This window comes from Podarcis pityusensis (genome assembly GCF_964106645.2).
Source record: "Podarcis pityusensis genome assembly, chromosome: 6".
Classification (NCBI taxonomy): domain Eukaryota; kingdom Metazoa; phylum Chordata; class Lepidosauria; order Squamata; family Lacertidae; genus Podarcis; species Podarcis pityusensis.
This window is the reverse complement of record NC_138030.1, coordinates 50891358-50912663: the sequence shown is the minus strand read 5'-3', so window position 1 is coordinate 50912663 and position 21306 is coordinate 50891358. Positions and strand designations below refer to the sequence as shown.

The window sequence follows — 21306 nt, the reverse complement described above, 5'->3', positions numbered from 1 at the left end:
GTACTTCCCAGGCCTATGTGGGGCAGTGTGAGGAGGCACCTCTCTTTGGGGCAGGGCGGGCAGCTCAGAGACCAGGCATGGCAGCTGTGGCTGCCCATAGGACATCCAAGGAGAGGGGAGAGGGGAGGAGGCTAAGGGAACACACCACAAGGGAGGGTGTTTGAAAAAGGGTGAGAAGCTGCCAGCTCTGCAGGCAAGGGGTGACATAACATGGCTCATGAGCCCCACAGGGGTGCTGCAGAAAGAATGTACTTGGTCAAGGGAGCCATGGACTCAAAAAGCTTGAAAACCCCTGCCCTACTGTATGAGAAGTGAACTAGAGTGTAAGTAAGAGACACTGACTTGTTCAAAATCACAGTTTGAGGCTGAGAGAGTGCATGAACATGCATGTGGATCTGTTCCACAGTTTTGATGCCACAGCTGAAAAGGCTCTCTCTCATCCACCAACTGCGCTTAGCAGTTGGCACATTGAGGAGGACACTGAACATACATCTTGAACAGGTTCATAGAATCACTGAAATGTGGCTCTGGAAAGGAAGCATGGATGTCATCTAGTCCAACACCTTGAATTGAAAGAGGAGCATCCTTCTGACTCATCCCCATGAATATGTCAGCTCTATTGGCTAAATTATTGTGCGCAAGAAGAGAAGAGATGTGGGCAAGATTGATTGTGCCTGGGCAAGGAATAATTTTAGTTCCATGAATTTTGATAGATCAAACTGGTGAGCCAGAGCCCCAGCCTGCAAGACAAAGATACAGGCCTCAAATAAATCTCAGCTGAGAGAAAATGCTGTTCTAACCAAAGACCGTTCCTGTTATAACTGGGATAACTGTTGTGTTTGGGTCTCCAATAAGCTATTTCCCTTTAAAATCTCAAACTTAGCTGAGTGTGAAGCTTAGAACAGTATTCTTCCTTGCTTTGGGCAGATCTCTCATCTGGATTTCTATGAGTGCCCGTGCTTTGGTACCATCTATATGCAGCACAGCAGTATTTTGCAGTATCAATGAGAAGAGCAGGGAAAAAATCCATTCTTTTTAGTGTTAGCACTGATTTCTTTGTTTTTGTTTTCTCCATTTCCTTTGTTTCAGCTGACTGGAATTATTCAAGCCATGGTGGATGGACAGCCCAGTCTCCAGCAAGTGCTTGAGGTAAGCCTAATAACCTTTAGTTCCTGACCTCTGACACCTCCTTTCCCTTCCCCCTTCCTCTTCCTGTGTATTGAACCACGTAATTTGACTATGATTACAGCTTCATTAGAATAACATTTGCTGTCACATCAGTGACATGCTGTTGAGAATATTGAACCATTGATCTGTCATTTCCAGCTGTTCTTGTCAAAGGTACTGACAGCATGTCCAGACTCCTGCCAGAAGTCATGAGGGGAGGTGTGTGTTGGGGGGACTCTCTTACAGGAGATGGTCTTCAGGGGTCAGCAATGTTGCATTAAGACAACTGCATGAAAGATGATAAATTAATGGACATATCTACTTAAATACTCAGTAATAAACAGAAAGAATAGTGCCCATGAAATCTTGTCTGTGATGGTCCTGAATGCAGGAGATAATCTTAATAGTGCCATCTGCTTAATGTTGAATTCCTGCCGCATTTAAGGCTTAATTAGCTGAAAGTACTTTTACAATCAATAGCTTTTGTTGTTTGGCATCTATGGATGGAGTCCTCCAGGAGGGAGAGCCTATTCTGACTGCAGCTCGATGTGTTGCTCCCATCAGGATTTGTGCCTAATGGTTCTTAATCAAAACAATTGTAACCACAGCTAGTGTAAGGAAATCTGATTAGAGGTTAAAGTTGTGCTCTTTTGCTTCAGGGGTAGCTTGAAATTGCCTGAGTGAGGCGAAAGGGGACAGCTATGAATCCCTGGATGCTATTCAGTTGTGAGTCTTCCTCCTGACTGCATTAGAAGCAGCCTCAGCTGGCCCGGATAAGAAGACTTTTCTTCTGCTCTTTGCTCAAAAACCTCCCCTGACAGGTGGAATGAACCTTCATAGTTTACTACTCTTTGGGTCTCCTTTCTGTGGTTAGGGCCACCAGCGAGACCCTGAAGGCCCATTCAATATAAGACAAGTGAAGAAATTTGCATAGGGTGCTCAGGATGAAACAATTATATTTTACAATTCCATCCAGAAGGGTGGAGCTACTGAGTAACATTGGCACTTGAAGAATTTCAGCTCTAGCAAAGGGTTGATACACCCCGCTGAGAACATGAGAATCTGTCCTATATTTCCTCAGACCGCTGGACAATCTAGATCACTATTGCCTAAAATGACTGGCAGTGGCTCTACAGGGTTTCAAACAGGAGTCTTTGCTACCTGTATCTGGAGGTGTCAAGAATGTGCCTGGGGTCTTTCTCTTTTTTTTGTATTCGTTCATTTAATGAAATTGTACATTCAAACCTCTCTTGTACCTACGATACATTGACGATATTTTTATCATCTGGACACATGGTCAACAGACCCTGGACACCTTTCACCAGAAATTCAATGATTTTCACCCCACAATCAACCTTACAATGAATCAATCTATGCAAGAAATACATTTTTTGGACACTACTATAAAAATACAGGATGGACGCATAGACACCACCTTATACCGTAAACCAACTGACCGACAAACATATCTACATGCCTCTAGCTACCATCCCAAACATACCAAACAGTCCATTGTATATAGCCAGGCACTACGTTACAGCCGCATCTGTTCCAATTCTACAGACAGAGACTCTCACCTAAGAGATCTACAGCAAACCTTCTCAGAACTAAAATACCCAGCAGATGAAGTTAGACAACAGATCAACAGAGCCAGACTGATACCCAGAGAGAACTTGCTGCAAGACAGACCCAAAAAAGAAAATAACAGAACTCCACTAGTCATCACATACAGCTCCCAAGTTAAAACAGTTCAACGCATCATCAGAGATCTACAACCTCTCCTGGACAATGACAGTTCTCTTTCTCAAGCTCTGGGAGGAAGACCTTTCATTGCCTACAGACAGCCACCCAATCTTAAACAACTCCTAACCCACAATAATACTACAACCAGACTTAACACGGACACTGGCACCAGAGCCTGCAATAAACCCAGATGCCAACTTTGCTGCCACATACACCCGGACAACACCATTACTGGCCCCAACAACATCACACATACCATCTCGGGACTATTTAATTGCTCATCGTCTAACATTGTGTATGCCATCAAATGCCAACAGTGTCCTTCAGCTCTCTATATTGGACAAACAGGCCAAACCTTACGCCAAAGAATAAACGGACATAAATCTGACATCAAGAATCACAAAACAGAGAAACCAGTAGGAGAACACTTCAATCTCCCAGGACATTCTATACAAGATCTCAAAGTAGCTGTTTTACTACAAAGGAATTTCAGAAATAGACTGGAAAGAGAAGCTGCTGAATTACAACTCATTACCAAACTTAAAACAATAGAGAAACCTGGTCTGAACAGAGACATCGGATTCTTATCTCATTATACATGACTAAGCCATTTCTCACCTTCTCACCCCTTGCCTTTTCCTGTAAGACCTATTACAGTCGTTAAGAGTCGTCAACAGGCTCATCTCAGCTATCTGCCAATCTCCGATTCCCACCACCCTTCTAAGTAATACCCCTCCCCACCTTCTCAATATATAGAAGGATCTGGTAACTTCTGTTTCAGTGTATCTGAAGAAGTGTGCATGCACACGAAAGCTTATACCAAGAACTAACTTAGTTGGTCTTTAAGGTGCTACAGGAAAGAATTTTTTACTTCGACTATGGCAGACCAACACGGCTACCCATCTGTTAATGAAATTTGTACACCACTCAAGCAATTAATACCTCCAAGTTATTAACAAGAGATAAACATTAAAAACAAGCTACATTACAAAATGTAAACTAAAATCAGTAATTTTAAAACAATTATACGTACTAAAATCACCTGTTAAAATTGCATGTTAAAATTAAATTTGTGTGAGCATAATGAAACACAGGTTTTTTTAAGCAGGCACAGAAAACAATATAGTGAAGGTACCTGTTATTTTAATGCCCTGCATGGTTCCTTGTGTCTTTCCAGTGCTCCTACTATATAGCCTGTTCCCATGTTGTTGGCCCCTTTTGATCCCTGTGCCCTATCTGCTGTACTTCTTTCATATTCTTGTACCACTTTTCTGCTTCTGGAAAGAGGAAAATGTGTCCTTACACCTGTCTATTACAGAGAATAAGTTGATATTTGTTAGAATAATAAAACAGTGGAATAATTCTGTTTACAAGGTTATTTATTTGCAAGGCTTTCTCACTCCCTACTGATTTGGATAGGAACCCTTATTTTTGTACTCCACTATTCCACATTTGATTGCTTGATGGGTCTCCTTGGTTAAAGTCCAGCTTGTTCAGATCCGAACATGATTCTGTAAGCAATTGCTTAGGGTATGTTGAAAAAGGACCTTTTGTAACTGTTGATTTAACAAGCTATCTGTTTTATGGCGTGGGGAAGGCTATTCAAGACACACAGGAAATGGCCAAGTAATATTAAAATGTGACGGCCATTCTGTAAGCAGAAGTGTTGTGATTCCTGATAAGATCACCCCTTTTCTGGCCGCTTGATGTCTCCTATCAGAAATCTTCAAAGGTCCAAGCATACTTTCATAGAGATGAGGAGGGGAACAGAATGAGATGGGAGGGGGGACAGCCGTGTCGGATAAGATCACAATTTTCTTCTCTTGTGATTGTGAGGCTTATCAGCATTTAACTGTTGTGTCTCTTTTCCATGTCTCAGAAAGCTCATCTGTTTCTTTCAGAGGGTCGATGAGTGGATGGCAAAGGAAGGCCTCTTGGATCCCAGCGTCAAGTCGATTTTTGTAACCTGTGGAGACTGGGACTTGAAAGTAATGTGAGTATGGGATGGAGGATTATGCATTCATGCTATGAGCACTCTTGCCACTTCTCAATATTTCCTCCTGCGCTAGGATTTTCATGTATCTTCCTTATTTTGGAGAAGGGAAGTGTGTGCTACCATTTCTCCTATATCTTAACTTTCTAGGTAGCACACCCTTTTGGAAGTAAAATGTCTTCAAATGGTGTGGTACTGATACATGTCTAGTGATGGTCATATCATACCTGTCACTCTCTCCCTCTACCTCTGTGCCAGCACTTAGCCATCTCGGAGGGGACATTATGGAGCATGCCACATTTGGGAGTAAAGGTGGCACCCATCATTTCCTTGGTCAGATACACAAGATGCTGAGGTCCCTGTGTATCCCTAGAAGCTGCATGCTTTGATGCATTCCTGCATCTCAGCATTTCCCCCCTGTCTAAATAGTCCATATTGTAAACAGACGGAGTGCAGGATAATGGCAGGTGCATTTTTTCTTGAACTTGAACCACATTACTGTCTGTTTGAAGATCCTTTCTTTCAGAAGTGATGACTCACTTGAAGAGCAAGGAACATTGTATTTCTTGCTTGAGAAAAGATGAATGTATAGGGTTCATTTTTATTCCCCCCCCCCATAAGACTGTCAGCAGGTTTAAAAGGGGATGGTCTTTCTCTGCTTTCATATTGAAAGATAGCAGCTTCTGTACATCAAAATTAAATTAAAACAATAGTTGTGATGTTGACATATATTTTAATCTGCATTGTTTGGGGCCTTATTAGCCAAGAGCTCTCTTTTCCTAGACACCTTCTATAGAAAATCAGCTACAGCACTTCACTTCAGTCAACAGCAATACAACTTAATACTGGAGGAACTGATTTAGCTCCATGCCTTTGTAACTCTCTGACTTGGTCTGCCACAATTTTGTATTATTGAACAACACAAGGTGTCTGGCATTAAACTGATGTAAAGGGGTTAAGAACATAATAAGAGCCTTGCAGGATCAGACCAAAAGCCGATCTGGCTGAGCTTCCTGTTTTCCACACTAGTCAAGCAGAAACTCATGGACATGAAAGCAAGGGTCCTCCCCTGCTCCTGTTCCTCAGCAACTTGTGTTCAGTATTCTTCCTCTGATCCTGTAGGCAGTATATAGCCATCATGACTTGATAGCTTTATCCTCCATCATGAGTCCTTGATAGCTTTACCCTCCATGAATTTGACTAACCTCCTTTTAAAGCCATCCATGGCATACTTCATGTGGCATGTGAAAGTGTACTTCCTTTGTGGTCCTCTCATTCACACCCAGTGTGAAGAAGGATTTGAGGCTTAGTGGCCAGCAGGAGACACCACAACCATTTTGAATCTGTTAAACTACAGTGCGTTATTATGTTCCTTAATTGAGTGCATGTACATAAAAGCCACTTATCCCTGTTTATCAGTAATATCTGGACAGACAGAAAGCACTGGGGCTCATGTGACCCGATCTTTGCCTCTCTAGCAGAGTGATGCCAGTTATATTACAAGAAAAAGGTTGTGCACTTGACATATACAATCCTAACCTGACATCCACAACTTGTTAGCTGTGCTGCTTGGCTTTCAATCACACGTGAATTTCTACAAGTCATAAGAGGGCATGTTGCCAGAGAGAATCCATGCTTATTCCATTCAGCATTGAGAAGCATTCTTGAGCACTTACTTGCTTGGGCTGATTACTAGTGCTAACTTGAAAAATTGGGGCTGAACTGACAGCAAAAGACCCAATGTGGAAAGAAAAGGTGTTGCTCTTTTTTAGACAAAATAATTACTTTTTTGTATTTGTGTTAGCAGAACAGTCTGTCTCTGAGCCTTCTTTGAAGCCCTGTGTAGAGCCACCATAGATTGACCTTGTTGCAGAGATTTAGCAGGGCTTAATTTCCTTTAAAGCATCAGTATGAGAAAATTCAGAATTTCATTGGCCTAAATATACATTATTTATCCCTACAACTTTCTCTACATCTTGTTTTGGTGTTAGAGCATCTGGCCCTAAATCTGCAACACAGAGTTACCTTTGTGGGCAAGTCAAGCCTTCTCTGACCTGATGCCATCCAGATGTTTTGGATTGCAATTTTCACCAATCCCAGCCACCTGTGCTGGTTGGGGCTGAGGGGAGTTGTAGTCCAAAATGTCTGAAGGTCACTTGATTGGTGAAGGTGAGTTTCTCATATGTGATGGATCAGTGTCCCTACAGATGGCCAAATGATCCCTTAGGTCATATCTATACAGCCTGTGTCTTTGGGATTAGGTGAGGAATTGTCATTGTATCAGTGCTGGATTCTGGTACTCCATAAGGACATTTTTGTGTTTAATTCTTATCTTTTGCCTTTGTGTGCCTCCAGAATCATTGCCACCTTTCACCATCACTCCAGTCTTTATTGCAAAAATCTCAGATTGTTGTCGTGCATGCCTCCAGGCTGCCAGAATAAAATAAACATATGTACCTTAGCTTGTTTATCTGCATCATTTGGAGTTGTTTACCTGGAGCATTTGGAGTTACATATTCTGGTTGTCAACTTTTTACACTCCCTGGTAGTGAATCTTCTTTTGTTGAATCCTGTCCACATTTTTATTTAGTTATTTAACCAAATTCATATATCACATGATCGGAAATGCTTCCAAAAAGGATGGAAGGTGCTGCTCAGCTGGAGCAGCTTGTCTAGTTTTTGGGAGATACAAACAAACTGGAGGGATTTTAAGGGAGATACAAACAAACTGGAGAGGATTTGAATGAGCATCAAAGATGGTAAAGAGCTTGAAATGCATAAAAAACATAAAAGCTGAGTGGACTAGCTTTGCTGAGATTTATCAGGTCCATTTGCGCTTGTTTGCAAATAGAATGTAGAAGAGGCTGGCATAGAGAAGAAAGACCAGGATCATTAAATACAGAACAAGAAGTGATAGTTCAAGTGTGTGCAGGCCTATTTTAAGTTGGATACTTGGTTGGCAGGAGTGAGGGACTTCATTCTAAAACAGTTAAGCAATAGAGCTAGCTAGTTGAGGTGTATAATTCTATTATGGAAGCCTTACAAAATATATCTAGGACAAACATATCATACACTTCTATGATTCTGTGAGGGAAAAGAACATAATGAGGATTTTCCTTCCTGCAATGTGGATTTGAGGCCTCATGGCCAGCAGGAGACACCACAGATCCTTTTTGAGTTTGTTAGCGTCATTCTTTGTGTATCTTCTACATGCATTTTCATTCATGTGGGAGAGAACATTCCATTGTAGCCTCAGAAGATGTTGTAAATGGCTCATCTCCCCCACCATGCATTTTATCTTATTTTAAAATTTTATTTTACACAACAGTTTCAGAGGCTAATCCTTGGATGTTTCTGGTGCCAAGTGGGAAACCTGTGGTTTTGTGATTCCGGCTTCATGGAAGTAAGGGCTTCAGCAGCTACCTGTTAATGAACAGCCCGTCACTTTGTCCCAGTGGAGATGGGCTGCGGAAGCCTTAGTGCCATCACATCTGATTAGCAGCATGTTGGCGAACATGGCTTGAGCTTGAGTGAGAGAGCGCTTGCTGCCAGCCCTGACTCGTCTCATTTCCCCATTTACTTTTATCCATCACTATGAATGCTGAGGCTCCCTCCTGAACTAATTAAGTTTGCATGTGTTTAGACACATTGCCAAATAAGATTTAGCAAAGCAGAACTGAGCTACATCTCTTTTCAAATGGGATTGGTGAAGAGCTGATATGCTGCCTCAAGGACCATAAGAGGCACAGTAGCTTGGATGTGCAGCATACCTCAGATGTATTCCTCAGCAAAGTTCAGTTATATTCTAAGAGTGCACTGGAGGGAAGCTAACTAATATGTCATTATTGTGCAAAGGATAAACAGCTGTTTTGCTTATGATAGATGAGTGTGTGAGTTTTCAGGAATCATACTGGTTCAGATCCAGATTTTTTAAAAGTCAAAGGCCAGACTAGTATCAAATAAGTTGCAAAAATATGTGGCAGGTTATCAGGTATTAATCTTTTTATTCCAGATAATAACAGGAAAATTAAATGATATATTTCTGAAAATATATCTTCTGCACTTGAGGGAGCTCTCTATCTTGTGTTTCTCTTTAATGGGCATTTTAGTACAAGGAGCAAACGTGGGGTTTTTTACAGTTCCAATTCATTGTTGGAATAAGAATCAGTGGCTCTTTCTCAGTACTTTCCATCCTCTTTCTTTCAGTGTTTCAGAAAAACAATTCTAAGATTTTATCGCTTGTTGTTGCAGTGGGGGTGCTAACCTGTGACCCTTCATATATTGCTGAAGTATAGTTCCTAAAGGCGTCAGCAAGCATGGCTGATAGGAAGAATGTGAGTTGTAGTTCAGCAGCATCTGAGGGGCCACATCTTGCACCCCACCTGGTAGGGGCACATGAAGATGGACCTGAAGAAACTCTGAAGTGTTAGGTAGGTATGTGTAGGGATAGAAAAAAAAGAGTTCAGTATCTTTGTTCTAAGCTTTGAAAGGCCCTAAAAGTAAACACCAATACTTTTTTAACTCCTCCTGGAAACAGAACCAGTGAAGGCAGTGAAGTACTGGCTTGATGTGTTCAAATCATCTGGTCCCAGTTAGCAGTCTCATGGTCATATTCTGAATTAACTGGAGTTTCCAGACCATTTTCAAATACATCCCCGTACCCAGTGCATTGCAGTAGTCCACACAGGAAGTTACCAGGTAATGGATAACTGAAGCAAGGCTGTTTCTGTTCCAGTAGATTCATAGCTGGCATACTGTCACATTATTTTGTTTAGCTTCAGGGTTCCAGGGTCCTTCATTAGATGTTGACAGCACCTAGGCATAAGTGAATATCCAGTAGTGATGAGCTTAGGTCAGAATAGTATCATGGACCTGTTTGGAATACGTGGTGAGTTGTTGCCCAGAAGGCTCATTGTAACCCTGGGGTCAGAAACCAGGTGCTGATTCTGTACCCAACATGTGCATGGGTGGATTTCCTGATTCCCAGCCCCCACTGATCAGCAGGAATCGGGTTGGCAAAAGGAAGACAGCTGTTCTCCTCCTGCTTACTAGCCTCCTTTCCTTGTTAAGATGCAATTTCTTTAACGAGGAAAAAGCCCCTGAGTGGGAACATCACCTTTCTGAAGGGTTGTCCTGACAAAGGCATTTCACATCAACGTAGTCTCATGTCAGGTTTGGCAAATACCGTCACTCATTCTAAAAACCTCCCCCCACTAAGGAAAAGAAAAGTCCATGCACCTGAGAGGAAATGAATTCTCCTCCACAGCTTGAATACATCATGACAGCAGTGGATCTAATGAGAGAGGGCCATTCATTCTGGGTGTTAGAGTTTCCTCCATCGATACAGAAATGCTATTAATTAAAAAGAAACTACCTGAAGCTCGAGATAAGAGGCACCAGACCTGCCAGGCTGAAATGTGTGAGTGGAGATTCAGCCTTGTTAAGCTTATGGGACCTTAGGCCTGAGAACAAGTGCTGTGGGAAGGGGATTCCAAGGAGCTACTTGAGAATGTGAAACTGCAAGGCAAAGCTTGGACTTGGGGTAAGCAGCTCATTCTTGGAAACCAGTGTAGCGTGGGATTTATAGCAAACTGCGATGTGTATTGTTTGTTATGAGCAGTGAATTGTGTATTTTGTGTTACAAACCACTGGGTCTTGCTTCCTTGGAGGGGCCAGATGAAGGAACTACCTCAGGCTTATTCACACCAGGCTTCCCTCTGAGGAAGCCTCCCTGTTCTGCCCTGTATCTCTGTGGAAAATCTCCCCGTTCCAACAGTATGGTGGGATGGCATTGTATTCTTTTTCTCTCTCCTCAAAGCAAACCAGCACCTGGTGAGTCATTCTTTCCTGTCTGCTATATCATTATATTGATGCATTGTGCTATATCCTGGATAATTCAGCCTGTCTAGCTTCATCATTACCATCCAGGAGAACCAGAAGCAGAGCATAGATATTTCAACCTTGTCTGATTTTCTGGAAGCTGATATAGAGGCTTGATCTCCACCCTGTTCATTCTGCTCTTATTCACAACCTGCATATAATATAAAAATAGTAGGCATCCCTGAGAAGGTCCTCCACACATACAAGGAACAGGCTGTCATACTGCACCCCATTTATATCATGAAGGAACTTCACTTTTGTGTTGACTTGGAGTAGCACCCAAGATAACTTAGTATAATAGTTGCTAAGCTGGGTCAGACTAGAGGTCCGTCTTCTGTCTGACAGAAGATGTCATTATTGCCACTGGCTTGACTGACTTCAAAGGGGGATTTGGCAAATGTGTCTGTAATGCCTATTAGCCATGATAGTTCAATGGAACCTACTTGTTACTGTGGGCAGCAGCAGAGGAAGGCTGTTGCCTTCACGCTCTGCTTCTAGTGGGCTTTCCCAAAGCATCTCAATGACCACTATGGGAAAGAGTATGATGGGATGGATGAACCTTTAGTTTGATCCAAACAGACTATTAAGTAATGTTTGGGGCTGAGGTTGAGAAGCAGAACAAGTCCCACCTGCAAAAGCTAAATTTCCAAGACATGAAAATGCTTATCTGATTATTTCCATGGCAGGAAAGACTTGACTAATTCATTTCTCTCCAGGAAACTACTTGCTCAGAAGTTTTTATTTTGATAAGTAAGTGGTTAAAAAGCAAATGCTCGCTTTCTAATATGGTGATAAAACATACTAGAAACATTTATAGCTCTTGGTGCATTTCTTGGGATGCACATTAGTGAATCCTTAGCAGTGAATTATACCATTGCTTAATTTGATTTTACTGTTTTTAATTTTCCCTTGTCCAAGTTTTACAAGAAGAGTTGGCGATGCCACGTTCAGAATATATCAAGAACAATGGAAAGGGCAGAAGCTCTCTATTACAAGCTCAGAGAATAAACCACTTGACTTTCATAGATCCAAGGTCTTAAGTTACCAACCATGTTCTAGGTTTAAGTTAACTGAAGTCCAGTATTATGGCGGCACCCAGTAAGATCCATTTGCTTGCTGAAATACATGTGTGCAGCAGGAATTCTGCTTTCTTTTCTTCACCTTCCAGTCTCCACCTGTGACTCCAAAATCTCTTCTGTAGATTTTGGAAGTGTGCAACATGCTACAGATTGGAGGAAAAGGAGATATAATGTTGCATTTGCTCATGCTACACTGGACCTCACTGTTAATACTGTTGACTCATGCACAGTTCTAATATCTTCTAGTGTGAGAAACTGCTTCCCGAGATGCTAATACTGGTGGATGTGTGACTTTTTAGGAATAGTGCTATTGTGCTTATTGCCCTGTATTCGTTGAGTGAACAATTTTGCTCCTGAATCAAGAAATTTACATCTTAAAAATAACAACACAAACCTAACCAGTCACACAAATAAGGTACTTTGAATAATGCCAAGCAGTTAAAATTTCTGCCTGGAGAATTTGTCAGATCTCACAACTGATTACATGACAGGTGTAGCAATGGCGAATTAAGGGCAGGATTATGTGTATTCTGCAGTCAAGCCATACAAGTGCAGAATTCACAATCCTCTAAGAATCCTAGCAGATAGACCACTTTTCACATGCTATTAAGCCAAATATTCTCTCTTTTTAAAAGTTAGGATATGCATGAGCAGTATGCAACTGCTGCAGGCAGTCCCTTTTCTGCCCTTTAGCTTCTCCCTTCACGCAAACAACAGAAAAAGATTCAGCACTTAATCATAGCTCCCCAATATGTGTGACTCTGGGAAGTATGGTTAGTGGCTTCAAAACAAGCCAGGATATTAAGCCATAGTTCAAAGTTGCTTGTCGTGAAATCATTAAGCATTGTTTCAGTTCACACATGAATGGGAAACCATGGTTAAGTGCTGACCCTTGGTTTGTTTTTCCAAGTACATATAATACCTGTGCTGCTACATCACATGCTTCACCATAAAAATTGCTGTCAGCATAATATTTTGGAATATCTGGAATAAATAAGTAGAAGACCTATGTGTGTACTGTGTATGTACTGAATTCTGCTTCATCTGGCTATTGCTTTTATTTATTTAAAAAAAATATACCTCACTTTTTGGGAGAATTTTTCTTCACAAAGTGGCTCACAACCAATTACCAACATGCAACATTGCAGAATTAAATCTTTACAAAATTTAGGCCGTAACTTCCCCATTAGAGTTAAAACCGACAGAACATTAGTGGTATCCAACACAGTAGTTCCATTAGTGCCAGGATGTTTGTTTGCACAGCGTAAATTTCCCTCCCTCCTCTCCCCATGCATCCGTTAAATCTGTTCTGGATTTTTTTTGCGGTTGCTGTTCCTTGGGGGCCACAATCCCATCTAGGACTACTTGTACAGCTGAATCTGGAGACTGACTTTCCAATCCACAGCATCTCCTCTTGTCTAGGTGGAGGGCTTCCACAACCTCCCATGGGTAGACAGGTAGAAATGAATGCCATTTTGTTTTGGTGAAACTTCAACTCAAACCCCTAGATGACTTTTCCCAGCAGATACATAAAGATATCAATGAGCATGGGAGGCCAAATTGAATCTTTTGCAGGCAGTGAGCTTCTTCTAAACTCCTGACTATTATTTTAGCCCAAATCTCTCACTCTTCAAGACAAAAGGAAACTTAAACTGGTTTTGTAATCCAAGCACCCGCTTTCTCTGTCCTGTATTTTCTAATTTTATGGCTCTGCATGTTTACCTTTTCTGCTGCTTTCTTTTTCTTGCTTTGTTTGGGAATGGAGGGTTGTATGTCAAATCCTGCAAGTGTCTTCCTCCCCCCTCTCTCCCTCTCCCTGTGGTTTCTAGGAATTGGTTTTGGGTGAGATGCTTGTAACTAAGCCGTTCACGTAGGGATTACCTTGCTATGGACGGCAAACTTCAGCTTGTCTAATCTTCTATACACAAAGGGTAAGAGCTTCATCCCTATATCTGAAGGGGTTGGTGGTGTGTTAGCTGAAAGCATAATGAGCTTTGACACAGTGTAAGTTGAGAGAGCACAGTGGTATTGGTTTGGAAATTAAGACCATGGGAATGAAGCCAGACAACAGTATCACAAGGGATAGTAAAACGCTAAGAAAGGGGGCGAAATGTAAGAGAAACTGATATCTAGGGTAGAATATTAGAGAGTGATTAGTTATTTAATAAAAATTAATTTATTACTCATAATTGGGGTGGGTGGTGGCATTGTCCTATTTTCTTGTAGTTGAGACTGAGAAAAAGTATGCGGAGACTGGCAGTGGTTGTACTATAGGGTAGCATAGCCATACAAAAGTCTGTAAAAGCTACTAGTCCATAATCATTTATTTTATGTCACTGGGAGCATGCGTTTCTTCCTTAAAACTGTGATAAATGAAATACCAGCCATACTGCATTAGTTATTTGTATCACACCAGCAGCAAGGGGAGGGAGTGAGGGTGAAGGGGTTTATTGTTTTGTTTTTGTTCTTATTTTTATTATGTGTGTTGTGTTTTTATCTTGTATTTTTCCTGTGAACCGCCCTGAGATCTTTGAATGAAGGGCAGTATACAAATTTAATAAATAAGTAAATAAACACTTTAGATATTTGAAGATGGCTATCACATCTCCTTTGTCTCCTCTTTCCCAGGCTAAGCATACCCAACTCCCTCAACCATCCCTTATAAGACTTGGTTTCCAGACCCTTGATCATCTTGTCCAGCTTGTCAACATCCTTTTAAAATTGTGGAGCCTAGAACTAGACACAGTACTCCAGGTGTAGTCTGACCAAGGCAGAATAGAGCAGTACTATTACTTCCTTTAATCAGGACATTATTCTGTTGATGCATGTTCCACATGAAGTCTAAGAAAATCAAGAAATAGGAAAGTTAGCTGATTAGATATTTTAAATTGATTTTTCACCAGCTTTGTAATTGATTATTCATCAATTATATTTATATTTGCATATTGCCATATATTCATATAAGTGTTTTTTTGAAGTTATTGACCAACTTCCTTCCTTGATGATATTTTAATAAGAATGGGGAGACACAATCAGTTAGCATAGCGTTCTGCTTTGAGCATAGGTTGGATTGTATACCTGCTGAAGCTTTCTGGACCATGATAGGGAAGAGAACTTACACTTTGGGTTTGCTGACACTGCATTCTGTCAAATGGACAGAACTATTTCCTGAAAGATATACTGGGCTAAAGTGTAATAAAATACAATGTAAGGTGGTAGCTAGCGTGCTGTGTGATGCAGTGAATACTTGACAAGCTACAGAAAGGATGCCCTTAATTTGTATTTGGCATATGGGTCTTAAGTTGCCAGATGTGATCTAGATAATTCTTTCAGTGCGTCGGGTTAGGTAGATAATCTTGGAGCTCCTTTTCCATTCTGTTAGCTCTAGAGATCTGGAGTTTTTTCGTGTGATGCTGAAAACTCTAGGGCTCTGTGTTCTTTGGCTGGCTAGGTTGTAGCAAAATCGAGTTAAATGGCAGTTATCTGTTTAAGTTGTTAGTGAAAGGCAGAGGTCAGAGATGAAACCTGTTAAGAATACAGGATGATCTGTTTTGGCTGTAGACTCCGCTTTATGTGTTTGACCAGGGGTAGGCAACCTAAGGCCCTAAGGGTTATTTGTGGGGCCTGCCTGGTGTTTTTACATGAGTAGAATGTGTGCTTTTATTTAAAATGCATCTCTGGGTTATTTGTGGGGCATAGGAATTCATTCATTCCCCCCACAAAAAATATAGTCCGGCCCACCACATGGTCTGAGGGACGGTGGACCGGCCCATGGCTGAAAAAGGTTTCTGACCTCTGTATTTGACCAAGAACCTTCAATATTGTTGGAGGCAGTACTTTGAAGCTGAAAAAGTAGTATATGATAGTTCATATGGGGGCGGGGACGACAAGCAAAATGGATTCTGGGCAAAGTTAAATAGCAAGGAGTATTAGGTATGGCTGAAGTTAAATTATTTATCCTTTCTGTGCTGCATCGATACCAACATTATCAGGCTGTCTGAACAATGTTTCACGATTTCTGCCTTTTGAGGTGTGAATGTATCTGCATGTTCTTTAGCTATCATTGTGCTAGGACTTTGGTGGCTTATGGAAACAGTGCAAACTTGGAACCAACATCCTCCTTCTATTAATTCTGCAGGTACAGATGAGGTCAAACCATCCTCTTGAATTGTGACATCATTTTGCAGCCCCATGAGCTGTTGCATCAGTTACATTTTATGGACCGTTTAAACGTTCTAAGTAGTGATTAGGGCCATTCAAAGGGGGGGGGGGCGTATCAATTTTTGGAGCATATGGTAAGTTTCGCAACTTGTCTTTATGTGACACACACTCTCCAGGTTAAGCTTCTACAATTAGTTTTAATGTCTTCAGAATTCTTTGGCACTTTTCTTCTGTTGTCGTGATGTATGATGTGCAAGCTGTTACATTGAGCAGAAGGAAGATCATACCTATTGGATGCTGTAAACATTTAGGGTTGCTCAAGGAGCCATGTTCACCCTTATTCTATGTAGCTGGAATCAAGGCAGCCTGAAGGGTCAGCTGGTATGGCAGCTCACTTTCATTTGACTGTATTTGTATTGTGCAACATACCAGGTCTTAGAATTGCTGACATTTCTCATGGGACCAAGCAAGCAATGCAGATAGTGGGGGAAGGATGATTACCTTTGACTGACAAGTCAGTCTAAAGTATCACAGTCACAGGTGCAAGATGGATGGATGGAGCTGGCATATAGGAAGTTCTTGGGATGTCAGTGACACGAGGGCAAGGTAACGGGCACAAGCCATTAGGCTGTGACAGTGTGTGTGTGTGTCTCTCTCTGCAACTGTCCCTTAGCACTGGGAAATGCTAAACAGCTAAGGTGGCCAGACTGAAGAAATACAGCACATTGTCACTGTGTATAAATTAGCATATTTGCCGATACTGGGATACTGTAGATTTCGCAGTGGTTTTGCAGTGCTTGGGGGGAAAATGCAGCTTGAAAGGATATGGCTAAAGTCATCTGCACCCACATTTTGTATGTGTCTTTGCTTTAGATCTCTAGCACGTTAATAGCTTAAGGAAATCTAAAACTGCCCCGAACCCGCTGGCTTTGTTGGCTTTGTTTCAGGAATAGTGCGGAGGAGGATAGTAATTAATTTCAGCCTCTGTGGCCAAAGTGCAAGATAGTGCTGGCTTGCTGCTTCTGAGGAACCATTGATTTTAGGCTATTGTAAGGGCTCTGGTTCGAAAGCTCTGTTGAGCAAAGAGAGTCTTTGGGTGCCTGACAATCCCACCCCCCCACCCCCCGCCACATTTTCTGAGTGTCTCTTGCAAGCAGCCTCAGGCTGCCTGTCTCTTTGTTAGCAGTGTGACAGCAATGTGACACCATGAAAATAATTACTAACAAATCATGGTGGTGACTACAAATAGCTCACCGTCTTCAGAGGGATGTCAAGGAGCATTAGAGCACGATCATAGGAGATGCATGAAGGCTGGGGCTCTTTCTCAGTTCCAGGATACTTGCAGACCTTGCCTTCATACCACCAGTGTGGGAAATGTCTAAATGGTCAAATAGCTATCAGGCTTAGAGGTACACTAGGATCACTGAGTCACTTGGTGATTACTATATTACATGGAAGCAGGATGGTTTGGTGAGAGCCTCATGCTAGGTGAATTCCTGAAGGATTCAGTTTCTTCTCTCTAGTGCAGCCTTTCCCAACTGGTGCCCTCCATATGCTTTTAGGCTATAACTCCCATCACCCGCTGCTAACATGGTCAGTGTTGAGGAATGAAGGGAGTTGTAATCCAAAACATCAGGGGGCACCAGGTTGGGGAAGACTGTTCAGGTGACTTTAATTTTCTTTTTAAGAAAGGCAAAACAGGGCTGGTATGTGTGTATATATATTCCGAAAAGAGCTGTGGAGATGCTAGAGCTTTTTTATGCAAAGAAAAGTTGTAGGAATATGCCAGGAAACACTTGAGGGGATGCGGGTGGCCATAGGTTCACATCTGTGTGTGTATAGGTGCACAAACAAATCAAACACCACAAAATCACATTTTATTCTGTGCATTAATCCTGGAGATGCAGATCAGGTCAGTTCACTCTGAAATTCAGAGCAAACCAGTTCATTTGGCATCCCTACCCATGGTAGATGAGGTTCAGTGGTGACGGAATGCAATTACAGTCGTATGGCAAGTTGACTCTTCATATCTTGCATGATCCATGTACTGCTGAAAGTTCTGTTTTCCCTTTCCCGGTGTCCTGTGCTTTGATGGATCTGATTGTGAGGCACTGACTCCGAGCAGATGATAAATGCATTATATAGAAGAACTGTTGCATATGGAACACGGATGGGTATTGGAGATCCCTGCTTTTTCTAGGTCACTCCTGCAGTCAACACTTTTATCCACTTCCCCTCATTTACACAAATTATTATCTGGCCTTTTGCATGTGTACATAACGTTGTTAACATGTGGAGCTGCATGTAGAATGTGAGAATGAGGGGAAGGGTCAAAGGGAGAATTCGTTCAGGGAAGCTTAAAACATCCCCCCCCCCCATTCATGTAATATTTATGGAAGTGCTAGGTGTCAGATGCACTGACCTCTGGGGTCGTGCAGTTAAACAGCTCCTGCCCCCCTCCCTCCCTGCATTCTAATTGCTGCACTTGTCCTTTGGCTCTGGAGGTTTCTCACTGGCAGAACACATGCTAATGGTGCCTGTTTCTGGGCGGGGGGTTTTGTCACAGCAAGAACACAGCTCGCCTCACATTGTCTGGGCCCAAATGCCAGAGGTTGCCTGCTGTGAGATTCCAGAACCCAGGAGAAATTTTAAGCTCTGCTGTCACCTGCTGCTTCGCTGGCATTGTGCAGCTTTCTGCTTGGCTCTGTTGCGTTTTTCTGTCATTCTCTTCTTTTAAGAGTGCCTGACTCTTCAGTGGAGAGGATGCCCATGTTCCGCTTGATTTTTCTGTTTTCTCCTATCAGCTTTTTCAAATTGAAGTTAATGTTCACTTTGGGAAGGCATGGGTGATGGGCTGGCAACGTTCTGGTTCTCCGGCATGCTTTGTTAGCTGGAGAGGGAGTTGACAACTTTGGTGGGAAGGAAGTGAGAGATGCTTCATGTATTGGGTTTAGTCAGGGCTTGACAAACAGTTTTTCTCAAAATGTGTTTGCAACCTAATCATCCGTGCAGCTGCCTGTTTGTGTTTGACTTTTTTCTATGACTGTTTTTGATTAACTCTCGTTTGCTTTGGCATAGCCCCCCCCCCCACTGAAAATGGACACTGCAAGATAGAGCATCCTTTTTTAAATATCAGCAAGGAGGAGGGGAATGGCCACAATTCATAGAACACATGTTTGCATGTGAGAGGACCCAGGTATAATCCCTTGCACCTCTGATTAAAAGCACTCAGAAACCAGGTGATGGAAAAGATTTTTGTCTGAGATCATGAGGGGCCACTCCTAGTTATAGGAGACAATACTAAGCTAGATGAATCAAGTGTTGGACTCTTGCATAACTCAGTTTTGTATGTTTAAACTTAATGATGCTTATATGTTCAAGAGAGCATGAAACTCTTAATCTCAGGGTTGTGGGTTTGAGCCCCACGCTGGGCAAGAAGATTTCTGCATTGTACAGGGTTGAATTAGAATTAGTTCCTCATGGTCCCTTCCAGCTCTACAATTCTATGATTCTATGACTTTTCTGTCCATTATGTGACTGTTAACCTTGGTATACTGATGTACCACTTGGTATACTGAAGATCTTATCTCAATTAAAAATAAAATAAAAAAAGCAAATCTAGCCCTCACAGTTGTGAAGCTAGGCTTGAAAACATGTAGGGACTGCTTAATGAACTCTCTTATACAGGAAATGGTGTCAAGCAGAATTTCTGATGGTCGGGTGACAAGACAGTAGTCCCCTGCATAACTGTTATCCATGATCAGCAGGAGCAGAGTTAAATGATCAAAATTAAGAAAATGCATAATGTAGAATGTCTGTCTTGCAGAATATTGCAGATTTTTGGTGAACAGATTGAGTTACCATGGCACAGAATTATTGAATCTTTTATGTGCAGCTTATGTATAATTCTGTTTAAGATGCAAGAGCTGGGTGCAAGACTGTTGCTCCGTGATGGAGTGCATGCTTTGCATGCAAAAGGTCCCCTGTTCAACTCTCAGTATTTCCAGAGATGGCTGGGAAAACCCTCTTCCAGGACAGTTGTTCCCAGCCATCATAGACAGTACTGAGCTAGATGAACCAATGGTCTGACTCTGTGTAAGGCAACTTCCTAGGTTCATGAGTTGGCGTTCTCCTGTATTACAGGAAAGATTTGTCTTATTTCATGTTATTTACATCCTGCTTTTCTGCATGAAAATTTATTCACAGTGGTGTACAAAATAAGCAATAAAAGTAAAACAACAAAATGAATTAAGATAAGTCAGTAAAAGCAGCCAATAAAAAGCTGGAGTAGAGACAGGATAAAACAATTTTTAAAACTGTAGTAAAATAAAAAGAAAAGCACACACACAGGAGGAAATCCCTGTTATCTATTTCCTAAGAACTTTAACTTTTTTAAAAAATGTAAAATCCAAGTCATCCTGCTTGTGAAGGAAAGCTTATTCCGAGGCGTACTAGACATTCCAACTAGGAGCCATTGGGAGCCTTATCTTCCACAAATTTGCTTGAACCCTTCCAAGCCTTCCAAGATGGTTACCATTGCTACATCTTGTGGTAGCAAATTCAGTTTCTTAACTGCATTGTGTGAAGAAGTTCTTCCTTTTGCTTTTCCTGAATCCTGAAACTCTGATCCTCTGAAAATCTGAAAGTTTGCTGAATCCACTTTAGTGGAATAATTATAGAACTGAGGTTCCCAAGTACAAAATGTTGTTCTCTGAAAAGAATTCAAAGTTCAGAGACTTTAAAAAAATAACATTCAGAGACTTACGTTGCAATCCTAACCCTGGCTGTTGCCTGGTGAGGCTTTATAGGAGTGCTGAGGACACTGTTGGGTTTGCATCCCTGCAAAACATGCCGACTGGGATCGGTGGTGGAGGTGGAAGGGAGATTGCAAAGCTGTCATGTAATGGCAGTGGGGCTGGCCGCCAGAACATCCAACTGGAGGACTTTTTGCAGGCTGCCACCAGCGGGGAACCCAAGGGCAGAAGCAGAAGCTCTGTACTGGTGGAGATCAGCAGGGCTAGATGGAGAGATGCATTTGCTCAATCTACTCACACACGCTCACCCCATCTCACCCCAACCTGGCCAAAAGGAGTTTGAATTGCTGTTAATCCCATGTTGTACAAAGAACCTTTAATGTCTGTTCTGAATGGGAGCCGGGGTAGCCTATGTGGTGTTCCGAGCCAGTATGTCCAATTGTTGAAGTTGATGGGAATTATAGTCCAACAATATCTGGTGCATACTGTGTTGGCTACCCCTGCTGCAGATAGTCCATATCTCAGGCTA

At 41.9% G+C, this 21306-nt stretch overlaps 1 protein-coding gene across 2 annotated transcripts in view; it reads left to right on the top strand.

Moving 5' to 3' along the window:
• ERI3 (ERI1 exoribonuclease family member 3) overlaps nucleotides 1-21306 on the top strand; it is a 203336-nt gene that overhangs the window by 51597 nt on the left and 130433 nt on the right. For both annotated transcript variants that reach the window (XM_081009564.1, XM_081009565.1), the window contains exons 4-5: nucleotides 1090-1149; nucleotides 4812-4903. In XM_081009564.1, the coding sequence (XP_080865690.1) occupies nucleotides 1090-1149; nucleotides 4812-4903 (152 nt within the window). The remainder of the gene's footprint in view (nucleotides 1-1089; nucleotides 1150-4811; nucleotides 4904-21306) is intronic.